Source organism: Trichogramma pretiosum, unplaced genomic scaffold (genome assembly GCF_000599845.2).
Source record: "Trichogramma pretiosum strain Unisexual culture from Peru unplaced genomic scaffold, Tpre_2.0 scaffold15, whole genome shotgun sequence".
NCBI classification, from domain to species: domain Eukaryota; kingdom Metazoa; phylum Arthropoda; class Insecta; order Hymenoptera; family Trichogrammatidae; genus Trichogramma; species Trichogramma pretiosum.
In genome coordinates this window covers 2,464,046-2,490,204 of record NW_019641686.1, presented here as the reverse complement: position 1 = coordinate 2,490,204, position 26,159 = coordinate 2,464,046, and the positions used below count along the sequence as shown (strand labels likewise).

General features: G+C 37.7%; 1 protein-coding gene across 3 annotated transcripts; it reads right to left on the bottom strand.

Moving 5' to 3' along the window:
• Positions 1 to 1,154: 1,154 nt before the first annotated feature.
• LOC106657337 (diuretic hormone receptor-like) lies at positions 1,155 to 19,344 on the bottom strand. 3 transcript variants are annotated; one of them, XM_023461252.1, is made up of 7 exons: positions 19,137 to 19,344; positions 17,838 to 18,705; positions 4,813 to 5,277; positions 4,546 to 4,745; positions 4,276 to 4,452; positions 3,265 to 3,425; positions 1,155 to 2,614 (listed from the first exon to the last, which is right to left on the bottom strand). In XM_023461252.1, the coding sequence occupies exons 2-7, from the start codon at positions 18,154 to 18,156 to the stop codon at positions 2,338 to 2,340; spliced, it is 1,599 nt and encodes a 532-aa protein (XP_023317020.1). In that variant the 5' UTR covers positions 18,157 to 18,705; positions 19,137 to 19,344; the 3' UTR covers positions 1,155 to 2,337. The 3 variants fall into 3 exon arrangements, with proteins under 3 accessions (XP_023317020.1, XP_014234271.1, XP_023317021.1); XM_014378785.2 differs by lacking the exon at positions 19,137 to 19,344 and adding an exon at positions 18,917 to 19,061; XM_023461253.1 differs by lacking the exon at positions 19,137 to 19,344 and adding an exon at positions 18,917 to 19,061 and having other exon boundaries at positions 2,429 to 2,631.
• Between the last annotated feature and the right edge of the window lie 6,815 nt (positions 19,345 to 26,159).

The window sequence follows — 26,159 nt, the reverse complement described above, 5'->3', positions numbered from 1 at the left end:
CAATTCTTTGGCACGTACTTTCCTTGGTGAAAATAATTAATTATTTTCAAACGTCTTTTTTCTTCGCATTATTCACCTTACAAATACTATAATTGCAGAAATTTAAATAAAGCAAACGAAATTAAAGAAACCCCTATTTCATTTAAAAGATGTAAACTATTAAAATAATTCTTACATTTATGGTCTTGATTTTATTTGAAAATAATGAAAAAAATTTTTTTCGTAGCATTTACATTATAAATCTTTTGAGCTCCATTCTCATTGCAATCGACAATAAATGCAGCTTAATGTAAACATTCAATTTACAAGTCAGAAAGCTTCCAGATTGAGAAAGCAATATTTATTGAAAGTACATTATCCGCTTTTATCTACTTTCATAAGGATCTCTTGGAATTACTATAATATACTGATAATTTTATCCAAAAAAGATAAAACCTGACTCTACTTCCATAGGTACCCGTGAGCTGCTATACAATTTCAAATTCAGAAAATTCTGTACCTTTTTTCCACCGGCCTAAACAACCTATAAAAATCAAAATTCTTTGGAGAAGTCTACCTTATATTTCAGTTTTCAGTGTGATGCCCTTAAAATGTCATCTAGTGCCTGGACGCTTTGAAGGGACCAAAATTCCTGAGATAAATTAACTTTTACATACCTGTGTGTCGACCCAATGCGATCTGGGTGTTGACGTAGGCCGAGTTGAATTCCAAACATATTTGATTCGAATTGAATTAAATTTATTAGATTGTAAAATGAAATTTGATTTAAGAATTAATGGTTATTTATGCAACAAGTGTGCCCAAAAGCCAATTTGGCGTACAGCGTATGCACGAGTACTGGTCCGAGAGGGACAACAAGTGATAACCCCACAAGCAAAAGACAATAAGAAATAACAACTATGAATTTCACACAAATACGAGAAATTTTACCATACACCAGTGGCCAAAAATAGTTTTTGCATAAATAACAATTAAAAATAAGATAATGCTAATTGTGCGATCATTCACTTTACGAGGCTTAGAAAAAAGAAGATTTTTATCGTAAAGAAAGTTTAATTTATTATGTACATATAATTTTTTAAATAAACGTTCTAAGAATATAAAGGTCACAAAGACCAACCATAAATCTCGTCACGAATATATTTCTGTGGTGGAAAGGCATAACGACTTAAGTCCATTTTTCGTATTTTCGAGAAAAACGCGTTTTAAGTTGATTGTGCCAGCCTAACTAGACGCGGACGAGTTGAGGTCTGAACCTATGATGTTTTAAGCTACTATGAGGTAGCTTTTGAACAATGTACTTATGAAATTGAAAGGCGCATCATAGCGATGATAGGGAGCAAAAAGTATGGACTTAAGTCGTTTTGCCTTTCCACGCTTTGCACTTAAGTCCACTTTTGGCGGTCACACTTTTTTCAATATCGATAATTTCGCGCAGTTTGTTCGCACAACCTCATTTAATGATTTTACATTGGTAAGATAGCTCATTTAACGTTATACTCCCGTCAGATCTCAAATCTTGCAACGAAAAAAGGCCAAACTGAAAATCGAGAAAATTGCCCCTCGCGTATCAAATGTAACAATCATATAGTGTAATTCACAACATTCGAAGAGTGTGGAGCTATGTTTGACATCTAATATCATTTTCTTTCATTTTCAAATAAAATTAGACTCTCTATAGCATTTTGAAACTCGCAAGGGTGGACTTAAGTCGTTTTGCCTTTTCCCAGTCTTCGCGAAATGGACTTAAGTCGTTATGCACGATGCTGAAACTAACGCTAGACGCTATATTCGTCTATTATGACCCTTGTACATTAAAATAGACACTAAATATAGACGTTTTTCATCATAAAATCGATTTTCAAAAAAATGGACTTAAGTCGTTATGCCTTTCCACCACAGATTTAAATTCATTATAATCTCATAATACCATCGTTTTGCTTATTATAATATAATAATTAATTAGACATTTATACATTTACATCGATAAAATCCACAATTATTTAAAAATTAACAATGAGCACTTGAAATATTTATACAATTATCCTTATCGCACGTTATTTACACAATATAATTCTCATTATTACTTTCATTTAAACAAAAAATTGTGCAAGATAATCCAATGTCCCAACCTCTGGAGATCAATTCGTAACAATCGATAAATTATTACGTCTCTCCCGGAGACCTATTTTCACAGTTCAATTCGTACTCGCAACTGAGATACTTAATCAGTAGAGAGGTAAAAGCAAGGAATCGCTTCAAGATTTTTCTCGGTCGATGGAAATGGCCGAAAAAAGCTCGATCAGGCTGTAGTTTTGTCGAACTCGACGGAACTCACTATAAGCTACAGGGCCACTGTTGATAGGACGTCGCCGTGCCATTATTGTCCTTTCCGTTGGCCACCATCTGCAAAAGCGCACCGGAAGCAGCCGCGCGAGCCTCCAAATCGTTGAGGATTATGGCTTCGTTCGAGTCGGGGGACTGCTTGAGCCGTTCGTCCTCAGCGGCTAATTCGCTCGTGCAATCGATCGCGGCGGTGACGGGGCAGGTTTCTTGCTGCAAGTGCTCGGCTGCGTTGCCTCGATCATCGTGGACGCCTGGTCGACTGTATAGTCTGAAAAGTAGTAGAGGCTTCAATAAATTAATTTTTTATTGATAACGTATCCGATGAGAAGCAGTGACCCCCGTACCCCCGACTCGCGTGATGGCGTGACTCGTGGACTCACACTTGAACGTATACATTAATACATTTTATAGAAATTTTTATTTAAATTTTATGTGAATTATAGTAATAATAAAAAAAATTAATGAGTGGTTGTATACCAGCTAATAGAGCATGATTGTCGGATGTTATCTGCTGCGTCGTCACTGTACCATCACCACCACCACCACCACCACCACCACCAATAGTCACCAATACCACCACCATCAGTAGCAACTCAGTCCTCTCGATCGACGGCTCGATCAGCTTAATCTTGCTAGAAAAATTTGGCCATCGAATTGACACAGTCTCCGTGTGCTCGTCGTCAGATCGCAGAGTAAATAAGGAGAAAGAGAGAGAGAGAAGAGAAGAGAGAGACAGAGAGGATAGAGTAGCGATTAGCCATTCGACAAGCTGTGTGTCAGACATTCATGTTTGATAATAATTGAAATAAGAATTAAAAAGGTATGTGTTGTGGTCGTTGCCTTTGTTTATTCATAGTCGTTGTAGCACGAGTAACGCCAGCCGCCGCGATTTCAGGCTCGTAGCTAGGACCGACTTACCTGATGCTCTCGGTGCGCGAGCGCGGCCAGTAGGCGTAGTAGCGCCTGCCGTTCGCCTGGCTGTCGAGGTCCTGTCGCTGCAGCCACCTCGTGTAATGGGTTTTCATCGCGTTTCGCACCTCGCAGCTGAGGAAGCCGTAAAACAACGCCACCCAGAAGCCCTGCCGTAGTGGTAGTAGTAGTAGAGTCGAGCAACAACAAGCAAAATTTATGCCACGCAATAACTCATGATGTACGCTTCTCGAAATAATTTCATTTATATATTATAATAAAACGACGAAGAAGGAAGAAATGAAAGAAAGAAAGACAGAGAGAAAGGTGAAAATAGAAATGGAACGAGGGGTGTGAAAAAAAATGTATCGATATCAGCGCGTGCGACCAAGTTATTGTCATTTTAAACGAGTAAAGAGCCTTTATTACCGGCCTTTTTATTAGCGATCGTTATACAATCTCGTGGGAGGGATGCACTTAAGGAAGCCGCCTCCTTTTCCCGGCGCGGCGCACAACCGTTCAAGGATATGCTTTACGAGGCCGCGTGCTTTTACAGCTTTCCTGCGTATTATATACAAGCTGCCTGCCACTGCGTACGTTAAATTGCCGATTTAATGCGCGCCTGCCTGCGGCTCGTGACGCGACAAAAATTTATTCATTTTCATCTGAGCCGCTTAGCGCAACTGTCAAAATTAATTCTATCAAAGTAATTCGACAATGAAAGTGCCTTTCGACTGAATTACTCTTTTGAAAAGCTGCAGAGTATTTTAATTTACGCAATTGTCATTTGAAAAATAGTCGAGTGCGCTATAAAAAATTGCGAGTAATTGCGATGCAAAAGAAATGCTCGCGATATGCTCGTTGCATATACGCACAGCTGCAATAAGTAAACGATAAAAAAAGAAAATTAAATTATCTTTAGAGCTTTTTTGCGTAATAAAGTGAATGGCACATGTATTAGAGCACGTAATTTTCTATCCTTCTTCTTGGAAGCTTTACGATCATTGCCGATAGGCTTACCTGTGTCGAGAGCAGCACGGCCCTCAGATAGTCGAAGGCAGGAAAATTCGTAGGGCCGAAGAGCACGAGGACGTAGGTGACGCCTAGAAGCGGCAGCAGCACCAGAAGCGCCTTGGCGGCCTTTTTCGATTGATGCAGATGCTCGTTGTTGATGGTCTGCAATTTCGTTATCAGTACCTGCACGCCGAAAACGCCAGCGGATGGAAATTTTTTAGAGAAGGTGTAAAATTGCGCCACCCATTATCGATACAATCGCGCACGGATACTTGCCCACATTATCATGACGAGAAAGAGAACGTTGAAGGCCAGAGCGACGAGGGCCGGCACTTCGTAGATGTAGTCGTAAATCGGATGGGGCAGCATCCAGGAGCAGTGGCTCGTCAGGGCAGCGGCTTGAATGCCTTCGGCGACCTGATCGCCGTCGATGTACTTGGCGGTGGCCCAGCACAGCATCACGCTCAGCGGAAATACTGTCGAGGCAAAACATGTGAATGCTGTCTCGTCGAAAGTAAGCAGTCAACTGTACAAAAGACTCACTCCAACCAATGCAGACGCAGAGTCTGAGAGTGAGACAATCGGTGCCCGAGAGAGGCCTGACCACCAACAGCCACAAGTACAGTCCCTCGACGAACATCCAGAAGAAGTTGGTCAGCTGGAAGTAGTGGTAAAGGGAGAAGAAAGCCACGCAGAGCGGCACGTTCGGGCCCATGAAGAGCTGCGAGACGGTGTTGAGGCACCACAGCAGATCGGCCAGTATGTACGTGTACATGAGGTTCATGTGGATGATGTTGCGCAGGCAGCGCAGCTCGCGGAACCGATGGTAAAACGAAACGGCGATCAGCAACGTGAGCAGCGACAGACAGTAGCCGAAAAGGTAGAGGTGCGTCGTCATCTCGACGCTGTTCTCCGACTCGGGCGAGACGAGCTTCAGCTCCCGGCATTGCGAGTAATCCGACGAGTTGGACCAGCTACCGTCGTCCTGACACAATCGGCTGGCGTTCTCTGTCCACGACAAAAAAAAGAAAACAAATCATCCTCCGCTCAGAGATCGAATCGTGTCATAAGCTTTCGAAGCTTTCCAATTATAGTCCATCTAAATGGATTGGATGTGTTGCGTGCCCAACAACATCGATCGATCGTTGCATTCGTACAAAAGGTGTGGCCGTATTGTTTACTTACAAACTGTTTATATCAACAAAAATAGTCTTGTCACTTTTATTTTGTCATTGACATTACTTGGTCTTGCAATTATATGCAAAATTTACTCTGTGTTAACACGTTGCCCATCGACTTTTGTATTTCACCTTGACTTAAAAAAATGACATTAGGCTCCTTTGATAGAAAAATCCAAAAAACGGGTAACTGAAATCTTGCCCCTTTATCAACTTGTACTTTATTTCGAGCAGCAAAATTTATGGTCAGCTTAGCTTCCCCGCGCAGGTATAAAACAGGCTGCATAAATGTTGGATAAAAGAGAGAAAAAATCGTAACTCCGAGGGTAAAACTTTCGATATCGGAGCTTCGAGGCTAACTCAGGCTCGAAAACTCCTCGAAACATGAATAATTCGTTGCAACTGCACACACGCGCTTTATAACATTCGTTTCATATTTCATTCAGTGTGTCTCGGGCTTGTCACGCCCCGTGTTCATGCTTACCGTTTTTGCAGGCTCGAGATTTTTGCCTGCATGTTATGTGAGTATGTGCTTGTCAAGGATCCAAAGCGTTATTTTTTGATTTATCCTTTTTTTTAGAACAATCATATGAATTTTTCTGCAGAATTGTCATTTATAAAATTTCTCATAGCTCGATTGATCTTTACGATCATCAGTTGTTATTCGAATTGCATCGAACTACCGAAAAAAAAAAATATTTTTGGTGTTAGGTTTTTCATGTTACGATGTGTGTATGAAATGTGCTCGCCAACTTTCATTGAATCGCAAATTTTTCAGATCTTTTCAAAGCCATTCTGATAAGAAATTTAAATTCTTGGATTCTATGCTGCCCATAAGCTGGGATACGTCAAACAGATTTGATAAGTGAAAAAGAAATGAACGTTTTTACATGTTATATTTGGAACGGTGGATTATTTATTTTAATTGTAAACTTAATCCAATTTCAAAGGTATTTACCCTCAGCAGGTACTTTAATTAATCATTTAGAAAATCAAAGAGAATTTTTCATTCTTATTTATATTTTATTTGTTTCTTACCGTAATGTTTTTCCCACAAGTAACTTCGCAACAAGAAAAAATGTTTTAAATTAATTAAATTTACCACTGTATGAAAATGCACCATTGAGTAGGTGAAAAATCAACAAAGGTGAAACGTTAAAAAATCCTTTCTAATAAAAATAAGATACTTTGCTTACACATTCATTTAATGTTTTATAATATTTTGAATAACTGCTACAGATAGAATAAGCCCGTATTACTACAGTCAGATTAGTGAAAAGCAAGTTGATCTTGTTAAAATTTCTGAAATTTTCTTCTTTCGTTCTGTATGATATGTACTAGAAATTTTTGATTGTTAAAAATCTTAGGGAACTATTCCTTTTGAAGATTTATGCATCATCAATCATGGCATCTAACTTGAAAATATCTTTTACTAGTATCAATCGACTTATTGTAATTTAATGTAATCAGCATTAAGAAACATAGAAATAATAAATAAAAATAAATTTTTTTTAATGAGTGCATATGGCGTTTCTTATTTTTCAGGCTGTCTTTAAAAACATTACTTGTATTTCTATCTCACAGATACATTTAATTTTTTATTTAGATTTTGATCAGTTTTGAAATAATTACACAATGAAAAATGTATGAACCTCATCTTGAACTTTAAGCTGTAGTAATAAATTATAGTGGTTTTTAGCATAAGTCGTGCGAATTTTAAAAATATTTAAATTAATTTACAAAGGCATTATTTTCAATGGCAGTGTCATAGATTGAATAAGATATCCACATAACGGGCAAGAATGTAGAAGTTATACGCCAGCTCGAGCACGATATCATAGAAAATAGATGATTCACTCTCATACTCGTGTGTGCACGCGCGGATCAGGAGCAGCTTGAACGGCGTACAGCATAAAAGTGTATCAGCCATCGCTTCGGAATACTTTTGACATTACTTTCGCGATCACGTATAACATCCCTCAAGGAGCTGTTTAAGCTGGTGTCTCGCAAAAACCCGGAGCGTCATTCTTTCTCGCTTTATCTAACAAAGCTCTTATGCAAAAACGGAAAGAGAGGCGTTCGCGCAAAAGTGCGATATATCCTCATGGGGAATTCGACTGCCGAAGAAGCTTATGTATATCATATAAGCGTACGAAGTCATCGAATGAATTATCGATCATCGAGTAAGATGTTTATGCTTATCGCGTAGAGTGAAGTAATAACGAGGATAACGTACAAATTATTTTTGAGACAATTTCGAAAAGATTCCTTGATATTCAATTGTACCGAAATAGTAGATTACTTTTTAAGAAAAATAATGCTGCAACATTTTCGAAAGTATCAGCTACAATAAGGAAGTTGTGTAATAGAACATGTATGCAGGTTCCTGGTTTTTTTAGGGCAGGTCACATTATCAAGAGTCTTTTTACCGTACTTTTCATGTCGAGTATGTAAAAATGACGCTCGTTTTGAAAACTTGTACGTTTTCTTTTAAAAGAAATACATAATTTTTTAATTTATCACGCAGAAATTTCATCAGAGTCAACTTTACGTATAGAGCGAAAAAACATTTATCAGCTCTCTCAGAGCTTTTGTGTTTGAATAAGAGAAAACGGTAAAACATTTATCAATTCTCATCTCGCTCAAACTCAGTTATAAGACGACACATTCGAATTGGTTTGTTAAAGAAGATTGTGACAATTCAATCAGAAATTAAAAGTTATAATGACTCTGAAACGTATTTATCGCTTTGTGTTCTATCAGGACATAGTGAACTTTGGTAGCATTATAAAAGTTCATTTCCTCTCGAGCTTTTTATTTCCTTCCCACTACTCCGCGAAAAACTCGATTGAACTCATTCTAATAAATATATACATATAAAGCTTTGTGGTATAAAGAGATCAAAACGAGAAAAAAAAAGCGAGAATCTTACGTATGAAAGATGTCAGAATAAAACGTGAATAAGAAATAGAGGAAAAGGTTGTATAGCTATCTAAACGCAGGGATCTCTCGACGAGGATGTAATTGAATTTATGACTCATAGGACGATAAATTAATTAACCACATGCTTTTACGGAACTTGTTAAAGTACCAAAGATGATAATGCGATCTCCTATATAGATTTATAACCATGAGAAAAGAAATGGCCAATGAAACCAGGCTCTGAGAATGCTATATGCGAATTTTCGTAAACATTTATCTTTCGAGAAAAATAATACAAGTGTATCCGTTGGTTTTGTGTTAATAACGCGCGATTTTTGAAACCAATTCAATAATTATATTTTAAAAAGTAAATAGATACAATTTTTAAACGATATAAATTTATTTTTTATTATTTCCAATTTTTTAATTCAACATTTTTTCAAGCATCATATTTAATGAGTATTACGGAAGAAAGAAGAATAAAAAATTGAGTTACTTAGATATAGTTCGCTTCGAACCAAAGAATGCATATTTTGTGGAATTTTCGGCTTTAAGTTTCAAATTATCTTACATACAATACCAATGAAATTTAAAAACTATCGGGAAATAATTATTAAAGCCTAATCCAAGTAGTATAATCGAGCTTGTTGAATATCAATAAATTAAATATGTAATAAATTTTACAACAATTTGATCGTGTTTGTTTTTTTTTTAACTTTAATTCCCTTTCTGAAGTGATCGATATTACATATAATGATCGATATTACGAAAATGATTTCAAAAATTACACACTTGGGATTCACGATCTTGTTATTGCTTAATGAAAACCAAATTTTTGACTATTATACACCATTAGAGCATTCGGTACAGCATACAGTAAAAAATTTTAAAGTACAATAAAAAGTTCTAAGAATGAAACACAGTTTCTCATTTTATATTCTTCATTTACGTCAAGTATAAAAGCAAAGTTTTAAAGAAGGTAAGGTTTTATGCCTCGCTTTTACGCTTATAAAAGAGAATAACTTGTTGATTATGTTTAATTATGTTTAATATTGTAACTTTGAATTGGACGAGTATTAAATAGTCTCATTTCAAGTAGAAGAGAATTTTTTAATTTTTTTAGATTTTTGAAAAATGGTGAAGAAAGCCGGTACGGTTAGATAAACAATTGTACGAAAGAACTGCTTGATAGAACTAATTAAAGTCAGATGAAAATGCATGTACTAACAATTTTTTCGTATTCAATTCAATTATTTCGTCTAGTTTATACGGTATAAATCACAATTCAACAATCACAAAACTTATTCAAAGTTTTACATCATGTTGTTTAATTAGCATGAAGCTTATTTAATTCTTAAAACATAACATATTTTGCAAATTAGTATTGATTTTATCTGAAATTCACTGCAAAATCACCATTAAACAAAATAAGTCAATAATAATTATGAAAATTTTGTTTCTTTATGAAAGTTCTATTTTACTTCTTCCTAGACAGGAAAAAAACCCAAGAAATCACGCAAGAAATTAATTTGTTAATTTAGAAAAAACTTTGTTAACAAAAAAGGGCTCACGTGAACATGTAACGTAAAATTTGATTATCAAAAGAAATAACGAAAAAATAAAAAATCCTAAAAAAAAAGAATATAATATTTTTAATTTTAAGACTCTAGCGAGTAGCGTTACGTATTTTTGACCCTAACACAGAAATCGTATGATACTTTGAACCTTTATATAAAGTTTCAGAATCGGGAAAACATTATAAGCCAAAAATCGATGAATCGAAAAAAAACGAAAAATCCTATTTGCCTTGGGGCCACTGATCGTTGGGATTTTATTATTAGATCACAAATGAGTATTGTAATTGTTTGAAGCAGGATTGTTCTCAAATTTCACCCCCTTGGAAATTTTTACATCTAGATGCCGAAATCAAAATAGAAACGTAAATTATTCATTAAAATTGACACTCGAGAACAAAATACGTGTAGAGGATTTGTAAGCATTGGTTTTGCACGATACGTTTGAATTCGATTTTAAGCTTTTGGATTTTGAAATTTGTTTGTATTCGTGGATGCGTGTAGAGTATATGTGAATGCAATACAAAACAGTTTTAAAAAGGCTAAGCTTTCTAACATCCTCTGTTTGTATTCATGGTTGAAAACTGTATTTTACAGCACCAATCGAGTTACAACGAAAAATTGTTTTGTGTATTATTTCAGCCTAAGGTTCGTAGATTTAGATTAAATAAAACTTTTAAATTTATTTGTCTGAATTTGTTTGTTATTAAAGTATGAGGTTAATTCGCGATAATTGGCAAATATCATAGAAAATAATATGCAAAGAATGGGACAAGAATATTCATGGTTTTTTGGTCACAACTTATTTCATCATATGTTATCTGGTTATTGTTTTTTACATATCTGTATGAAAAAAGAAAAAAAAACAATTGACACGCCAAAGGTTTTGGGTTTTTTGATATACGCATTCATGCAAAGTCAAGTTGAGCTTGTTGCATATAACTAAAATGCAAGTGCAATTCTCACGAGGTGGAATCATGATAGAATAACAAGAAATGCACAGTCGTAAATTTTCGTGCATTCGAGCGAGCGACATCGTGCATGTATAACAAACGAGAGCACGTGACGTTTAAAGCCGGCGAAAGGCAAAATTATATTTGTACGTACACACATTACGAGTTTATAATGTGTACGCGGACACAACGTTATCAGATCTTTTGTCTCGAGCATTAAATGATAGCAATTTCTGAAAAAAGCAATTTTGATTTTACCTTCTTATTCTACGAGCTTCAGTCCGGCTGTTTTTTTTCACTTTTTTCTCAATGCACTCTATTGCAGCACATGGAGAGGGAAAGAGAAGAAAGGGTTTGCGAACGCGTCGTATAGTAATCGCCGAGATTTTCGTATAGTTTGGCATGCAATATATACTGTTTGGCAAAATAACCAGTGGCTCTTTCCTGTTGCTCTTTTTCCCTGGAAACCCTTTCATTACTATTCAGCCAGGCTTTGTTAAATGAAACCTTTTTTTAGAGCTTTTAATTTAAACTGCTGTCCGTAACGTTCGTGCTCCACGCGAGAGTACTGGAAATTATTTGAGTTTTGCACTCTTGCCAAATGCAAGAAATTCTCATCTTCTTTTTTTTTTCTGCGACGAGCAATTTATAAGAGGATTGAATTAAATCTTTCTTATCTCGAGTCCGCGCGTGAGAATAGGTGCAAATAACAAAACGAGCCATGTAATTAGGAGTTGATAGTTTTAGTGCTCGTGAAAGTGGATGCACCTACTATTCACATGTATAACGCAACGTTTATAAAGTTTTCTATATGTACATTTTGCAGCCGTTACCGCGCTATTGTGTTTCATTTGAGCTGAGCGAAGCAAAACATCAACGATATAGGATTTGTTGTGTATGAAAGAGAGAGAGAGAGAGAACGGGAGGGGGACGAAAAGAAAAAAGGGGCGATCCATATAGATTTCCGAAAACAGGCATATTATTTTTCCGTAATAGAAGACAGGCAAAAACAAACTGTGTCGGACCTTGAAATAAGTCATCTCATCGTGAAAATACGAGAGCTCGAGCTGAAAAAAGTATACGAGTATGTTGCGCGTTCGAGCTCGTATATTTAAACAGCGGATATCTAAGACGAAGTTTGCGCACTTATATCCGATGAGAGCTTCAACGATCGCAGCCAACATTTGTCGTCCTCGTCATATTATAAAACTGAAAATTATCATTTTTTATTTGCCCGAAGGCTAACGGCGAGTAATCACTTGTTGTATATGTATCTCTCGCAATTTCTCAGAACTAATAATCTAATTATGAAAGTTGAGCTATTTTTTCAAGTCCGTCGCTGCGATACTTTGTTTCTGTACAGCAACAGTAGTAGCGCGTTGCAGCTGGATTTACGATTTGTCTGGAAAAACTTTATAACGACGACAATGATATCCTTTTGCTCGGGCGAGCATCAGCGATATCGCAACGACGAGGACTATTTTTTCTTCTTTTCTTTTTCGTACAAAAAGCTCAATGCTCGTTCGTAAGGATGTAGTTTTTGATTCTTGGTTCTGAATGTGTCCAAGTTCCGTTCGTACCTAAGTATAGTCAAGTGTGATCAAGCAATAATTTACTCGTACGTCAACCCGCTACTCTACACACAAACGCATACGTGGGTTATTATATTGAGAAAATTACTACCGGGTAATACCGGCGCCTTTTGAATGTATACTATGTACTCGTATACGACTGAGTAACTCGCGTGCATAATAAAGACATTCGGGTGCATGCTTGCCTCAAGCCATGCATATAGTATGCACATAGCTAGCGTACGTGCATACGTAGAAAGAGTCAGGTAAGCTCGCGACAGTCGCTTACACCTTATTTACCCAATGTTTAACAGTTGGCAGTAGTCGGAGTCGCGCATCGAATCTCGTATGATTAATTAAGTGTTTGCCAGGGAGTGAGCGAGCAACGCGCATACCACATCACGTATATTGGATTAATTAACTTGCCAGTGGAAAATCGACGGAAAAGAGTGGAAAGATATAGCTCGCAGCTTATTGCAAGATAAGAGCTGAGTCGAGTACGATGCGAGCTGAGATATATTATGGCCTCGAGTGCAAATTACCCAAGACGGAGCTAAGCATCCGGACAGAGAGAGAGAGAGAGAAAGAATGAAACTCGTTAGTGCGTACAACTTGCGTACACCGAGACTTTTCCAACTTTATAATCTTGCACGCGCGTAGATATAGGTAGATAAAATTTGATTTTCCGACTGCAGCAACGATACTCGTAGGGGTATCCGAACTCGTACATGGACACTGCACATAATACCTACTATAGCGAGCAGTACAGGATAAAGTTTCGCGCGTCTGCGTGAGCCAGCAGTTGCAAACTGTGAAGCTGCAAAAGGCATTTTTGATTTTCAAATTAGTTTCATTGGCTGCAGTCTATTCGTATGTGCCGGTGTGTACTACCACGCACACACTCACCGAATACGTAGAGCAAGTTACGAATCGATCGTTACTCGCTATCTATTAATAAGCCCCTGACTGGCTCAACTTTTCATTGGAAAGCGACGAGCTTCCGCGAGAATAGTATCGAGTCATTAGTTCGCATGGATTTATAAACGCCTACGATGCGTATTTGAAACAACGAGATAAGACAATAAAAATTTGGCCGCGCTTGTTTGTTTTCACGACGTTTCTATATATTCTAGTGCACGAGCTTGCTTACGAGCGTGTAAGTAAACAGCATATACTAAGATAATCCATATTACTGTAACGGAGTCGATAATACACATTTTGCGCGCCGGTCTATTTGCATAGATGCAGTCCGCAACAGTTTGCTGTGTTTTCCCGCGCACGCATAAAAGAGTCGTTAAATTGCAAAACAAAGTTCGCTGAAAATTCATCGCGCGCAATACACGTGAGATTTCGGGAATCACTATGAAAATTCCTCCGTCATCGAAAACAGATGTTCGAATTTTCAAGGGTCAAAGTCGAGTTAATTTCTATACAGCTGCGCTTGTCGCTGCAGCCTCGGAGCTTCTTGATCGTAAATGTATTCCAAATACATTGACTGCAGACATTGCAACTCGGACAAAGTCCTATCGAGAGCGCAGTAGCTTCGTTCAACGGCATACTGGGCAAAAACGGACCCAAACACTCGGTGACGGATGCAAAAGCGAACATGGATTTTCGAATTTCATTAATAAATTAACTCGGAGCAAAGCCGACGCCTCGGTGCGCATCGAGAAACAGTTTGGACATTTTGGCGCTGCGACGTACATGCGAGCAAAAAACCGAATCTAGGCGATTTGGAACAACTATACAGTGGGTTCGATTTGACCGAGCCACTTGTGAATCCGCATGCAAAATATATTATAGATGTACAGTGTATAAAGAGCCTTTGCCACGCCAAGCACTTGTTTTATCGTCGGGATGAATCGATCGAAAAACATCCATTATGCGGCTCGCGTGCGTCATTCAATCCTGAGGATCGTTTTGCGGGCCGACGAAACACGCTCGCAGCCGAAATCGTGCTCAGCGATACTACAAAACGTAAACAATCGCCAATGCGGCCGCCAACGCCACCGCTGCGATGAATCGGTTGGCCGGAGTATTCGCTTGCTTGTACTACTTGAACACTGTATACGGACTGTAGTGTATTGTGCAATACTATGTAAGACGCGTTCGTTCCAATGGCTAATAGATACAAAGCCGCTGGCGTCGTGTCAAGTGTAAGGAATGCAATCAAGTCGTCGTTGAACGTCGGGGAGCTCGCGCCAATCAAGCCCGCCACTCGAACCGGTCTCTATCGACGTGCTGCCAAATGTACACAACATAATAACATAACTTATGTTGGGCTTACAAATGACCATATATTAGATCGGAGCGAGAGAGAGAGAGAGGGAGAAAAAGTTGAAGGACTAAACTCAAAATACCGTTGATTTATTGCTCCAAAGATCGGAAGAAGAAAAAAAGTTTTTCTTCCGATTTGTATGAAATTAAATGGGATTGTGCTAGTACGGGTCAGTGCAACGAACCGGATAGATCATGCCTACCCAGGTGAAAAATATGACAAAAGATCTTAAATAAGTTCCTATACGAGATCACACATATGATTGTACACAAGATCTTGTGCAAGATCTGGCCTACGATAATCGACACAAGATCTTATATAAGTTCTTGTGTCAGATCGTGTGTTAGAACTTATATGCTTTGATATTTCAGAATCCTAATGATTTTCATACCTGACGGAGGAGGTGTACCAAGAATTACTTTAAGATGGTTCATTAAGTAATAAAGTATGGAAATGTATATTAAATAATAACAAATTATCAGATTTTTAATCGAGGAATTATTTTATTTTCAAGTTTCAAAAATGATTACATTTTTAAGTGCGACCTAACATAGATAGGTTTATTATTAAACATTTTCTACATCTAATTGACCAAGAAAACTCTAGGTTTTTTACGAATCAACTTACAGCTGGTTTTCACAAAATACACTTAAAAAACATATTTGATCTGATGATAGTCGAAGATGAAAAATAACCTAAGAACGGGTGTAGCACCTGAAACATGAATTTTATGAAAAATTACCACTTTCTTGGTGAATTCATGTATGTGTATTTATGCATGTATTATATTAGTATTAGAATAATAAGGTTATTTTGTTTATTAACTACATTACAAATCACTTATCTTATAAAGATGCTACAATCCGGCTCTGCTGCGACACTGCTTCTGTTGCAACTGCTTCTGCTGTTTCTTCAATTTTTTCACGAAAATCACTTGCTACGGTCGACGCCACGCAGATGACAGCGTTCTATCTCTGGTCAGTGACCGATAACTACCAAACTATTCACACTAGAATATATATTCTAAACCAGTTAAAAATTGATGTGAAATATATTATTTATATTTGGAAACACTTTTAAGATCGCTGTTATGCTGTTATTGGCGTGAATAATTTGGTAATTGTCGGTTACAAACGAGAGACAGAGCGCTGCTGCGTACGGCGCACGCTAATCTGCGTGGCGTCGACCGTAGCAAGTGATTTTCGTGAAAAAATTGAAGAAACAGCAGAAGCAGTTGCAACAGAAGCAGTGTCGCAGCAGAGCCGGATTGTAGCATCTTTATAAGATAAGTGATTTGTAATGTAGTTAATAAACAAAATAACCTTATTATTCTAATACTAATATAATACATGCATAAATACACATACATGAATTCACCAAGAAAGTGGTAATTTTTCATAAAATTCATGTTTCAGGTGCTACACCCGTTCTTAGGTTATTTTTCATCTTCGACTATCATCAGATCAAATATGTTTTTTAAGTGTATTTTGTGAAAACCAGCTGTAAGTTGATTCGTAAAAAACCTAGAGTTTTCTTGGTCAATTAGATGTAGAAAATGTTTAATAATAAACCTATCTATGTTAGGTCGCACTTAAAAATGTAATCATTTTTGAAACTTGAAAATAAAATAATTCCTCGATTAAAAATCTGATAATTTGTTATTATTTAATATACATTTCCATACTTTATTACTTAATGAACCATCTTAAAGTAATTCTTGGTACACCTCCTCCGTCAGGTATGAAAATTATTAGGATTCTTAAATATTAAAGTATATAAGTTCTAACATACGATCTGACACAAGAACTTATATAAGATCTTGTGTCGATTATCGTAGGCCAGATCTTGCACAAGATCTTGTGTACGATCATATGTGTGATCTCGTATAGGAACTTATTTAAGATCTTTTGTCATATTCTTCACCTGGGTAGGCTGTACATGTGCAGAATTCAAAGCGAAGGGAAACGCCAGTCACGAATTCAGCGTACTGTAGCCTGGCTAGAAGCAAAGATTATATAGTTGAATAATTGGTTCAAGCACATACACGGACGCTCATAATGTGTTTATATATGTGTGGCTGAATACATCTCAAAGCTGCCAGTCAGGCCGTTTTATCGTGGAGTAGCTGAATATTATACGCGAGTCAGATGCTCGTAATACAGTTACGTGTTAAATTCGCTTATATGTGTGTATTGCAGTCGGCCGTTTGAATTTGAGTCGCACCTAGTCGCTGCAGTTTATATAGTGCCAATTCGCCTTCTCCTGTACATAATATAACCCGCCTTTGACTCGGTCGAGCTGGGAAAAGGACAATAATTAGTTGGTGCTATACCAGCCAGTATATATACGGAAGTCGCTTGAGCGACACATTACAACGTACGTATAATGTTCAACACGCCGCAAGCTCGTTTTAAAGTGTCTCTCTCGTCTCTCACGAGCGACTACTGCTACGGACTATATATTATATTGTACTAAAAGCAGAATAGAGAGGGAAACAGTTTTACCGGGGATGCTCTTTCACGCGTTCAGCAAATGATCTCTATAAACACACACACTTTCTTTCTCCCTCTTCCTCTCTCTATCTCTCTCCTTTGCAAGAGCTTATTTTCAAATGAATTTAACGCAAAGATTATTAATTCACACGGAACTGCAGCTTACGCATGAACGGATTCATTAAGAGATCGAAAAAGCTTCGAGCTTTAACAAAACTTTATAGGATATCTATTTTTAGTCGGAAAACAATATATCTATACGTACAGTAGTGCATGCAGATCTCTTGTTATATTGATCTCGAGTATTTGGCGGAAACATCAAAGCAAAGCTCATTGAAGATAAAATACAAAGGAACATCTCCCCCCTACTTTGGTGCGCCTTTATTGTTCTTATAGCAATAATTGTGCGTACAAATAAAATCAATAAGTTTTAATTGAAAAAGCCGAATCAATTTTTGCATACAAACAACTCCATCTTCGCACATTCACGCACACTCGTTCGCTCGTCCAATAATCCATCGAGATACTGTGCCTCCCCCGCGAAACAATTAAATTAACTAATTCCTGTAAATTATATATAATGCAAATGTTAAAACTTACGGCTGGAATCGTACTTGATGCCATTGAATTCAGCGAAACACGACTGCTGGACGAGCGTCCCGGCTTCGCTTCTGGGCCAACACATCAGCGTATCCCAGAAAACTGGACAATAATTGTCGTCGTCGGTCGCCGCATCGACCTGTGACGATTCGTTGGTCGTGGAGTTGACACATGTCTCGGCGGGCTCGCTGGCGTTCATCTTCACGCCTTCAATTGAGCGAGCCCGATAAATATAAGTCCGTTTGGGAAATTCGAGTTTAATAGTCACGGCTTCATTTTCCAACGATTTTTTCAGCCTCGACTCGGTAGCTTTTTTCATAAGTTAATTATGCCGGCGTATAAAGTCGCTTCTTCTGGACTGCTAATTTTGTAATAAGCTTCGGTCGTTTGCTTTACTCTTCCCTACACGTATTTCCTATCCTATATATCCACATAGTCATTCTATTAGAGTTTTAACATAATTATCACATTGTTCCTCTCGGGCACGTGTGTGCGCTCATTGATTACATTTTACACTCTCACAACCACGGACACTGTGACACACGTACGAACACACAAATACACGCACAGAGACGTTCGCGCGCACTGGGCTGTTCCAGGACGTTGAGCACTGCTGCACTGTCGAGCTTTCTGCCTCATTTCCTATTTATACGCCCCAAGTCCTTTTTCATTGGCAAAAATGAGCTTCCTCTTTATATACTCGTTTACGGATAATTTTCCATGGTAATTGTTATTGGAAATTTGCATATACGCTGACGATGTTGGAATCGCCGCTGCAGCCGCTCACGCTTTGATTACATTTATTGTAATTTTGACGTAGAGGATTATTGGCTAATTTTATCTCGAGTCAATTGAGCCTCTCCTCGATCTGAAAAAAGTAACAATAAAATAATATGCACGTGTAATACAGTAATTTGTGAATTAATTTTTTTCATGAATCTTTTCAATATTTAAAAATGATGCAAATTAATTCAACTTTATAAATGTCACTGTTAAGGCAAAAAAGCAAAAGTTTACGTTTTATTATCTTTGGGATTGTAAATTACTCAATTGACGTGAATCATCTAGCAATAATTCACCTGTAGTAACTTTTTTTATCGTTTTTCTTTTTTTGAAATAACACACTATAAGATAACTATCGCTTCACCCCTCGCACAATTTGTTTGACGAAGTTACAAGCTTTCAAGACTTTGTTTTCATTTCAGAAAAGCCATGTTGCACCAACAACTTTGTGGAAGTTTTGTTTGTAGAAAAAAAATAAACAGAAAAAAGGCAAAACTTGGTGTGACATGTACCCACTCGGTCACAGAGAGGCATAGAAACGCTAAACTTGATGGATAGCCCTCGATTCTCTCGATAAATCGTTCAACATCACATTTCCGAAGTTTCGCAGACGTCGCGCGCGCGACATCGTTATTTATTATCTGTATCTTTTTCTCTTTTTACTGGTCACGATGACAAAAAAAGCTCACACGATATACTCGCGACGCTTTGAGGACTCGCTTGCGAGGCGGTTGCTGTTGTAGGTGCGCCGCGCCAAGCGCAACTGAACGCGAATACCGGTCGTGGCGCCGAGGCAGATTCTCGCGACAGAGTGTGAGCGAAAGAGAGAGAGAGAGAGAGAGAGAGAGAACACCTCGGCTCGCAAGCCGTACAGGCAGCGCAAGCCGTGGGCTGCTGTGCACCTGAGATGAACTGCAAGTTGGGAATATAGTGCGCAAAACCGGCACATGCGCGCCTTCATGAAGTCGAGTACTCTCGCATCCACAGGTTGTTGTGCACACTCACTCAAATGCCAAATATATATGTGTATTCATTTATCATCAATCAGAAAAATGTATAATGAATAATGTTTGATTTTCTTCTAATTGATTTTGGCGTATTAATATTATGAACGTATCCTACCGCAAAACTTTAATTTTATTAAAACAATTAAAATACTTTTCATAATTCATCGCTACGACGGTACAGTAGTTGATCCCGATTTTCTTTTTCTCTTTTTTTTCTTTGAACTCTCCGCTCAAGCGATATATCTTGCAGACTCAACAAGAGATTCACTCGTGACACAAGTTTTTAGTTGTGTACACATATATATTTATAGGCAAATAGCTTCTTCTTCCTCTCTCTCTCTCTCTCTCTCTCTCTCTCTCTCTTTCTGCAATTTTGTTTCCGCGAATCGCATCTTGCTCACGCACACAAGTATATTTACGACTCACTGCCGCGTTTCGAGTTGAAATTTTCATTCTGACCCACATTATTATTGTTATTATGATTAGGAATTATTATGATTGTAGCAGTGCTCCAGAGATGCCGCACGCACAGCGTGGTTTGACATTTTTTGGCCTGGCAAACAAGACACGCGACACGATCCGGCTGGCTACAGCTTAGGCCAAATGACAGTGACAAAGCGAGGAACATTATCATCATCGCGCGGCTTGACGAATGCGCGTCGCGCGCTTAGCTCGCGAGTAAACGTGTGGAATATAATTATGTGCCATTTTAAAAGCTCTGGAGAGCGGCTCGCCTCGCTCGCTAAAGCCTTATTTACCTTAGGTAGCTTCGATTCGACGCGCGCTTTGATTCCCTTGTAAAAATATACAAAATAATAATGCGACGTTTCATGCTATTTATTTAACTTTCAAGCTGACGGCGTGAATTCGGTGTTGTTTTTTGCACCTCGTGATTTATTCAAGTAGAATTTTTTACGATTACTCGTGCGTCGCTTTGACGATGCATCGAGAAAGAGAAAAACCGAGTAAAAAATGAAGAGATAACGCGTGGAGCATGTTTGTAAACTAGAGCGATCTGCACACACAGAAGTACACGAGAGCAAAAAAAAATGAACGCTATTTACGTTTTCAGGTGGGTTGCACGAAGGCGCCTCTCCACTCGGCGAAAAAAAAGTACATAAGCTGAACTTGAACTTTTGCGCGTACACGCGCGCTTGTTTTTCGGTCGAGCTTCATATGAGTTTCCCAGTGCTACAACGATGCAAAATAAGTCGAGCTTTGCGTGTTGAGATTTGGGTCGCGTACAGCATAGAGCAGCGTGCGACTTACACTCGATAACGAGTGTAAATATAAAAGTACCATTATAAGCCCGATGGGTGGCCAACGAGATAATTTCGTAGTAATAGTAGCTGTTGCTGCTACTGCGCTGCTGAGTATTTATTCTTGGATAAGCGGCTTGTGGCTTAATAATTTTGTTGATTTCAAAGAAGGATTATCGGGTTTTATTATTTCGTGCTTGGCCACTATGTCGACAAAACATGATCGCTATATTCCGCGCGTGTAAAGACTTTTTGCAAGTGTGTACTTTGAAATATGAATTTATGCGAGTGCGTCCCTCGAAAAACTTTATCCGCGCATGCAGATGTAGCGAGCTAGAGTGGGTTTTATTAATTTGGACTCTGCTCACACGTGTCTAAAATATTACGCGTTTGAGAATTATTTTTTGCCAGTAAGTTAGTATCAAAGCTCATTTTTGGAGTTAATATGACCGAGATTTCAATAAAAATTGTCATGACGCAATTTGTCATTAATTTATTCATTTGACCAAATCCAAACAAGCTGCAAGGATGAAATTCGAATGAAATTACTCGTTTGCTGGGAAATGAATTTTTTAAGCTGATCGAAACTTGGCCATATACCACATTTCAATGATCCGATGTAGGACGCAATTGCATCGTGTGCGGGCACAAACATAACGAGCCACGGACTCGACTGGGTAGCTTCGGGAAAGCCTCCTTAATCCTCGACACGTTCATGCAAGTGCATAGCTAAAAGGAACGTACCATTATGCCGCATATATGTACCCAAGCTGATTCGATATGTACAGCATAAGATGAGTGCGCGCGTTATCTCGCCTAAATGAGTCATCTCATTTCGAGAACCTCAAATCTTTTTATATCCGAATGCAAGTGTGAAAATAATAAAAAATTCACCGGACTCTTTAACTCTTTTTTTTCTTGAGATTGCATTATTATCCGGATCGCCATTATTTCAAAATAATGTCGCGTAAGAAAATCGCTCGAATAACATAAATTTTGATCTCTCCCAGGCCCGCCGCATTCTCTCGAGCTTTGTAATTTTTCAACTACGTAGCATATAATAGCAGGTATAGGTATATATAGATTTGCGCCCGGCAGCTATAAACGGGCGCTAGAGAGAAGGTAACGAGTGCGCGTATAAAGGTTCATTTCTTTGAGAGCTTCGCGTTTATACGCGCACAGAGCGAGATATGTAGCGCGCGCGCGGAAGAAATTCGAGTTTTTGTCTGGGTCGTCGTCGAGACTCGCGAGAAGCGGCAGTGCGCAGGCAGCAACAGCAGGCCCGGGGGGCAATTTTTTCAACGAGTTCAACTCGTAAATAGGCACATTATATATTATAATGCCGCACCCTTACGCGCGTGCGGTTGTATAACAGAATCAGCGGCTCGTTCGATCAACTTCTTTCACACAGCAAAAAAAAAGGCCAATTATGTTATTATACGATCTCTGCGTCAGATTTTATATGCTTCTTAAACTAGATTTCGATGTAAAAAAGCGTAGAATTTACATCGCGAAATTTTTAAAACAGGCAACAGGCAACGTCTGATTTTATTATCACTTAGGCGTTTGCGTTATGTCTTCATAATGCTTGGAAGTGCAGAGGCGGTGTGTAACGCTCATATAGGTACACAAGCAGCCGATGACTTACTTGCACACATACATATTTAAGCGCGATTATTAATTGCCGTCATAAATTTGCCCCCTCGAAAAGTTCGTATCATCGGTTTGCACACTCACACTCGTGTTAAGGTACGTGTGTGATATCGCACGCACACGAACGCGCGACACGAGGAATTATAACGCGTACGCAAGCCCGTTTTATGGCATTTAAAACATCCGCATATATAAGTCTGAATATTATTGCAATTGACGAGCCATGTGTCTTAGAAATAGAGCGAAATTTCGCGTCCCGTTATGTGCGTGCAATTACGCCGCGCCGTTCGTATCACACATGTAGCAGTATAGTTTATATGGCGCACATGTAAACGCGATAAATTTTCACGAAAACGAGGCGGCCGAATTTGCCTACACATTATACATAATACGCGCTTATTTAGATGTAATATTATTGTGCCGATCGATGCCGCACGCGTCGATACTACTATATGCCTCGGGCGTTGAGTTACTCGCGACAAGTTTGTGAAATACTATATTATATATATATATATATGTACTTGAGTTTACAGTACACCCGAAGAGCTGTATAGCATTTCGCTGCATAATACTCGAGACTTGCTATGAGCTCTGCGGCGCTGCTATATAAGCTCATTCAAAGGGCAGAAAGTACGCCTCAAAGGATAACGTAGATTTACTTTATAATATAGCTCGGGCACGTGTATCATAAAGTCAGGTGCGACGTTGATATTATTATATCCAGCCAGTGGAATATCGCGTGCGTCGCTTCGGTATGCGAACGTTTTTACGCGTTAATTGAAGCGATAAGAGCGAACAAGCGACTTTTTAAATGTTTCGGTACGCAGCCCAAAGAAACGCGTTTGAAAATGTAGCGGAGCGCGAAAAAATCATCTAGGAGCGCTGTCAGGCTATCTTGTCAAATTCTACTCTCGCAATACATTTAGCGCGACTGTTTTTTTTTGTTGGAATAGATGGATCGCCATCGATCGTCTACATATACGTGTTGATATACGATATTTTATACGATATTTTTCACGTGCTGCTTTGTAGTATTAAGCACAACTTTTGAGTCGACTATATAAATAAGTCCTTTGTTGATCGAGTCTATAACAGTGATCGGATATAAAATTATCAGGTTGGGCAAGACCGACGTGAGCTTAAAATAAGGCGATTAGCGAAAATTTAATGCGCGCAATTTCGGTGTGAAAATCGGAAAATATCGTCGAGGTGGAGCAATTGAAATTATCTGATCTTTCAAAATTATAAAATGATTTAAAAGCTTAAATGAAGCTTTATTCGCGTCTCAATACTTCTATTGTATACTGTAATCGAGTTTAAAATCGTTGAAATATTCATCACCCACGGTATTACGGTCACATCTGTGAAAGAAAAGTTGCTGTGCTCGATTCCGAAGCAGTAATTTTATTTAAATATTTCATGACACCACAAGTACATCGTATGGAACGCCCCATGAATTTGTAGAGTAGCGGAGAGTTCTTACAATATCTTTACACATTCGTATATTTCTGTCACATGTGCGTTTTAATTGAAAACGTTAATAGTCTTAATATTTCTCTCAAACGAAGAAAGAGAAGAGTACAAAATGAGCAGAAAAACGAACAAGTGTTAACGCGCAGAATCTAAACATTAATAAATATTATTTTTCAACTTTTTTTTCGCCTTTGTTTCAGCCGTTAATAAGATTTTTATTTCACGTTTTTGAAATTGACAAATTTTTTTATATACGTACAAACACAATTTTGTCGCCATAGTCATAATACGAATCATTGTAAATAAGCATTTTTCATTGTACCAACAAAATAGTATTTTCTTTATACCTTGACCGAAAGTAAAATTTCCCTCCGGCTGCGTGGTTGGGAAATTCGACTTTCATGTATGAAGAAAAATCGTATTTACAACAAGGGATAAAGGAGAGACTTTACTTTTACTCCCTTGTTGGATAATATATTATTACCGTTCAAGATATGTCCCAACGAACAACAAATATTTTAGTAGCTGCGCACGAGGAAGCTATGCACTGCGTTGTTGACAATTGAATCCTTACCATTGTGTCGATTTAATGATATGATTCTTCTAATAAAATATAGATAGATACGTCTAAGGCCACTTTATCTTGATACCTCCCTAAAGAAGCACTAGAATCGCTTTATTCTCGATTCACTATATCTTATAATTTTCAAATTTCACAAGATTTCATAAAAAAGGCATATTATTTTGTTTAAAAATATGCATATGCACACTACACCGTGAGCAGGTCCAAGTCAGTCATGATAGCAAAAAATAATTCGATACACAAGTTTTTCTTCACAGTGAGTACATAAGTACGAAACTAGATCAACTATTTTTCTAGGACCCTTTGCGCTCGTCAGAAGTGAAAAAAAGTTATCCCGCGTCATCAAAGTTTGTTTTCCGTTGCCGCCCACACAAGAAGCGAAAAAAAAGAAGACGATTACGCAGCGCATATACATCCACTGCAGATGAGTCTTGCAAGCACATACTTGAAACCATACCAGACAACGATAATGTGCTGCTTCGTATACGATTTTACAACTTTTATAAATTTTTGTATACAGCCCTACGAAGCTTTACCGCAGAGATGGAATGTCAGTCAGAATAAATTTTAAGCATTTGAAATATACAAGATTATTATAATATCTCTAAGGCAATGTTGATAAACGCGTATAAGTGGAGCAGCGCCTCTCGTCAGCTCATAATATAATGTGCAATATATAACAAATTCTTGAAATTTATCATGCTCGCAAATCTTTGATATAGTCACGAATTCATCGTCATCGTTTTATTTCTGCCCTGAAATGCTTCACATACGCGCGCATATATATTAGTGCATTAGATTCGAATGTAATATCCCTCGAATTTAATCGTGCTATTTCTACAATTTTATAAAATTTTGAGCTTATGGTGATTTTAATTTAGCGTACTCTACTGATATCGATTAAATTTCCCCGATTCATTGTCAAGATGAATTGGCTGGACCCTTTTATGAATATTTTTATGTGATTAGCATTACATTTGAAATAAATATAATATTTGCTTTCAAGATATAATTAAAAGTAGTGAGATGTTATGAAGAACATAAAATGTCAAGTCAAATTTGAAATTATAAAAATTTTTAATTTTTTTATTTAGCTACAGTTAATCATCTTTCTAACATAAAATAATTTGTTATACAGTATTCATACTTTAATTTCCATAATGGAATATTGCACTCAAAAGTTTTTTTCTCTAGTTAATTTTTAAAAAAGTTGTTTAAAAGTTCAATAATTAAAAATTACGCACATTTATCTGATGCCACTTAACAGAATTATAAAAGTTAATAGTTAAAATTAATTAATTAATTGGGAGTTGATATATGTTTAGCCGGTTACCTTAACCAATTAACGACCAAAATGCTTGATTTTTTTGTTGGTTTTCGCAGCGATTCTTTGTAGTTTGAGGCCTCCAAAAAGTTTCGTATGGACCTATTTCGATGTAAAATTTAATGTCCTTTCAGAAACTGAGCTCAAAATTTCGATTATTTGCGTAATAAAAAAGTAATGGCTACTTATACGAAAAAAAACTTTTTGCAAAAAATCGAGTTTTTGATTTTTTTTCACCAT

What these genes read in the sequence shown, in the direction of transcription:
- LOC106657337 (XM_023461252.1), bottom strand. Translation starts at nt 18,156, where the DNA reads ATGAAAAAAGCTACCGAGTCGAGGCTGAAAAAATCGTTGGAAAATGAA. An exon ending in TTCTCGTCATGATAATGTGG is followed by an intron (nt 4,453 to 4,545) that starts GCAAGTATCCGT and finishes TTCGGCGTGCAG; the next exon opens with GTACTGATAACGAAATTGCA. An exon ending in TCGCGCACCGAGAGCATCAG is followed by an intron (nt 2,615 to 3,264) that starts GTAAGTCGGTCC and finishes ACTACTTTTCAG; the next exon opens with ACTATACAGTCGACCAGGCG.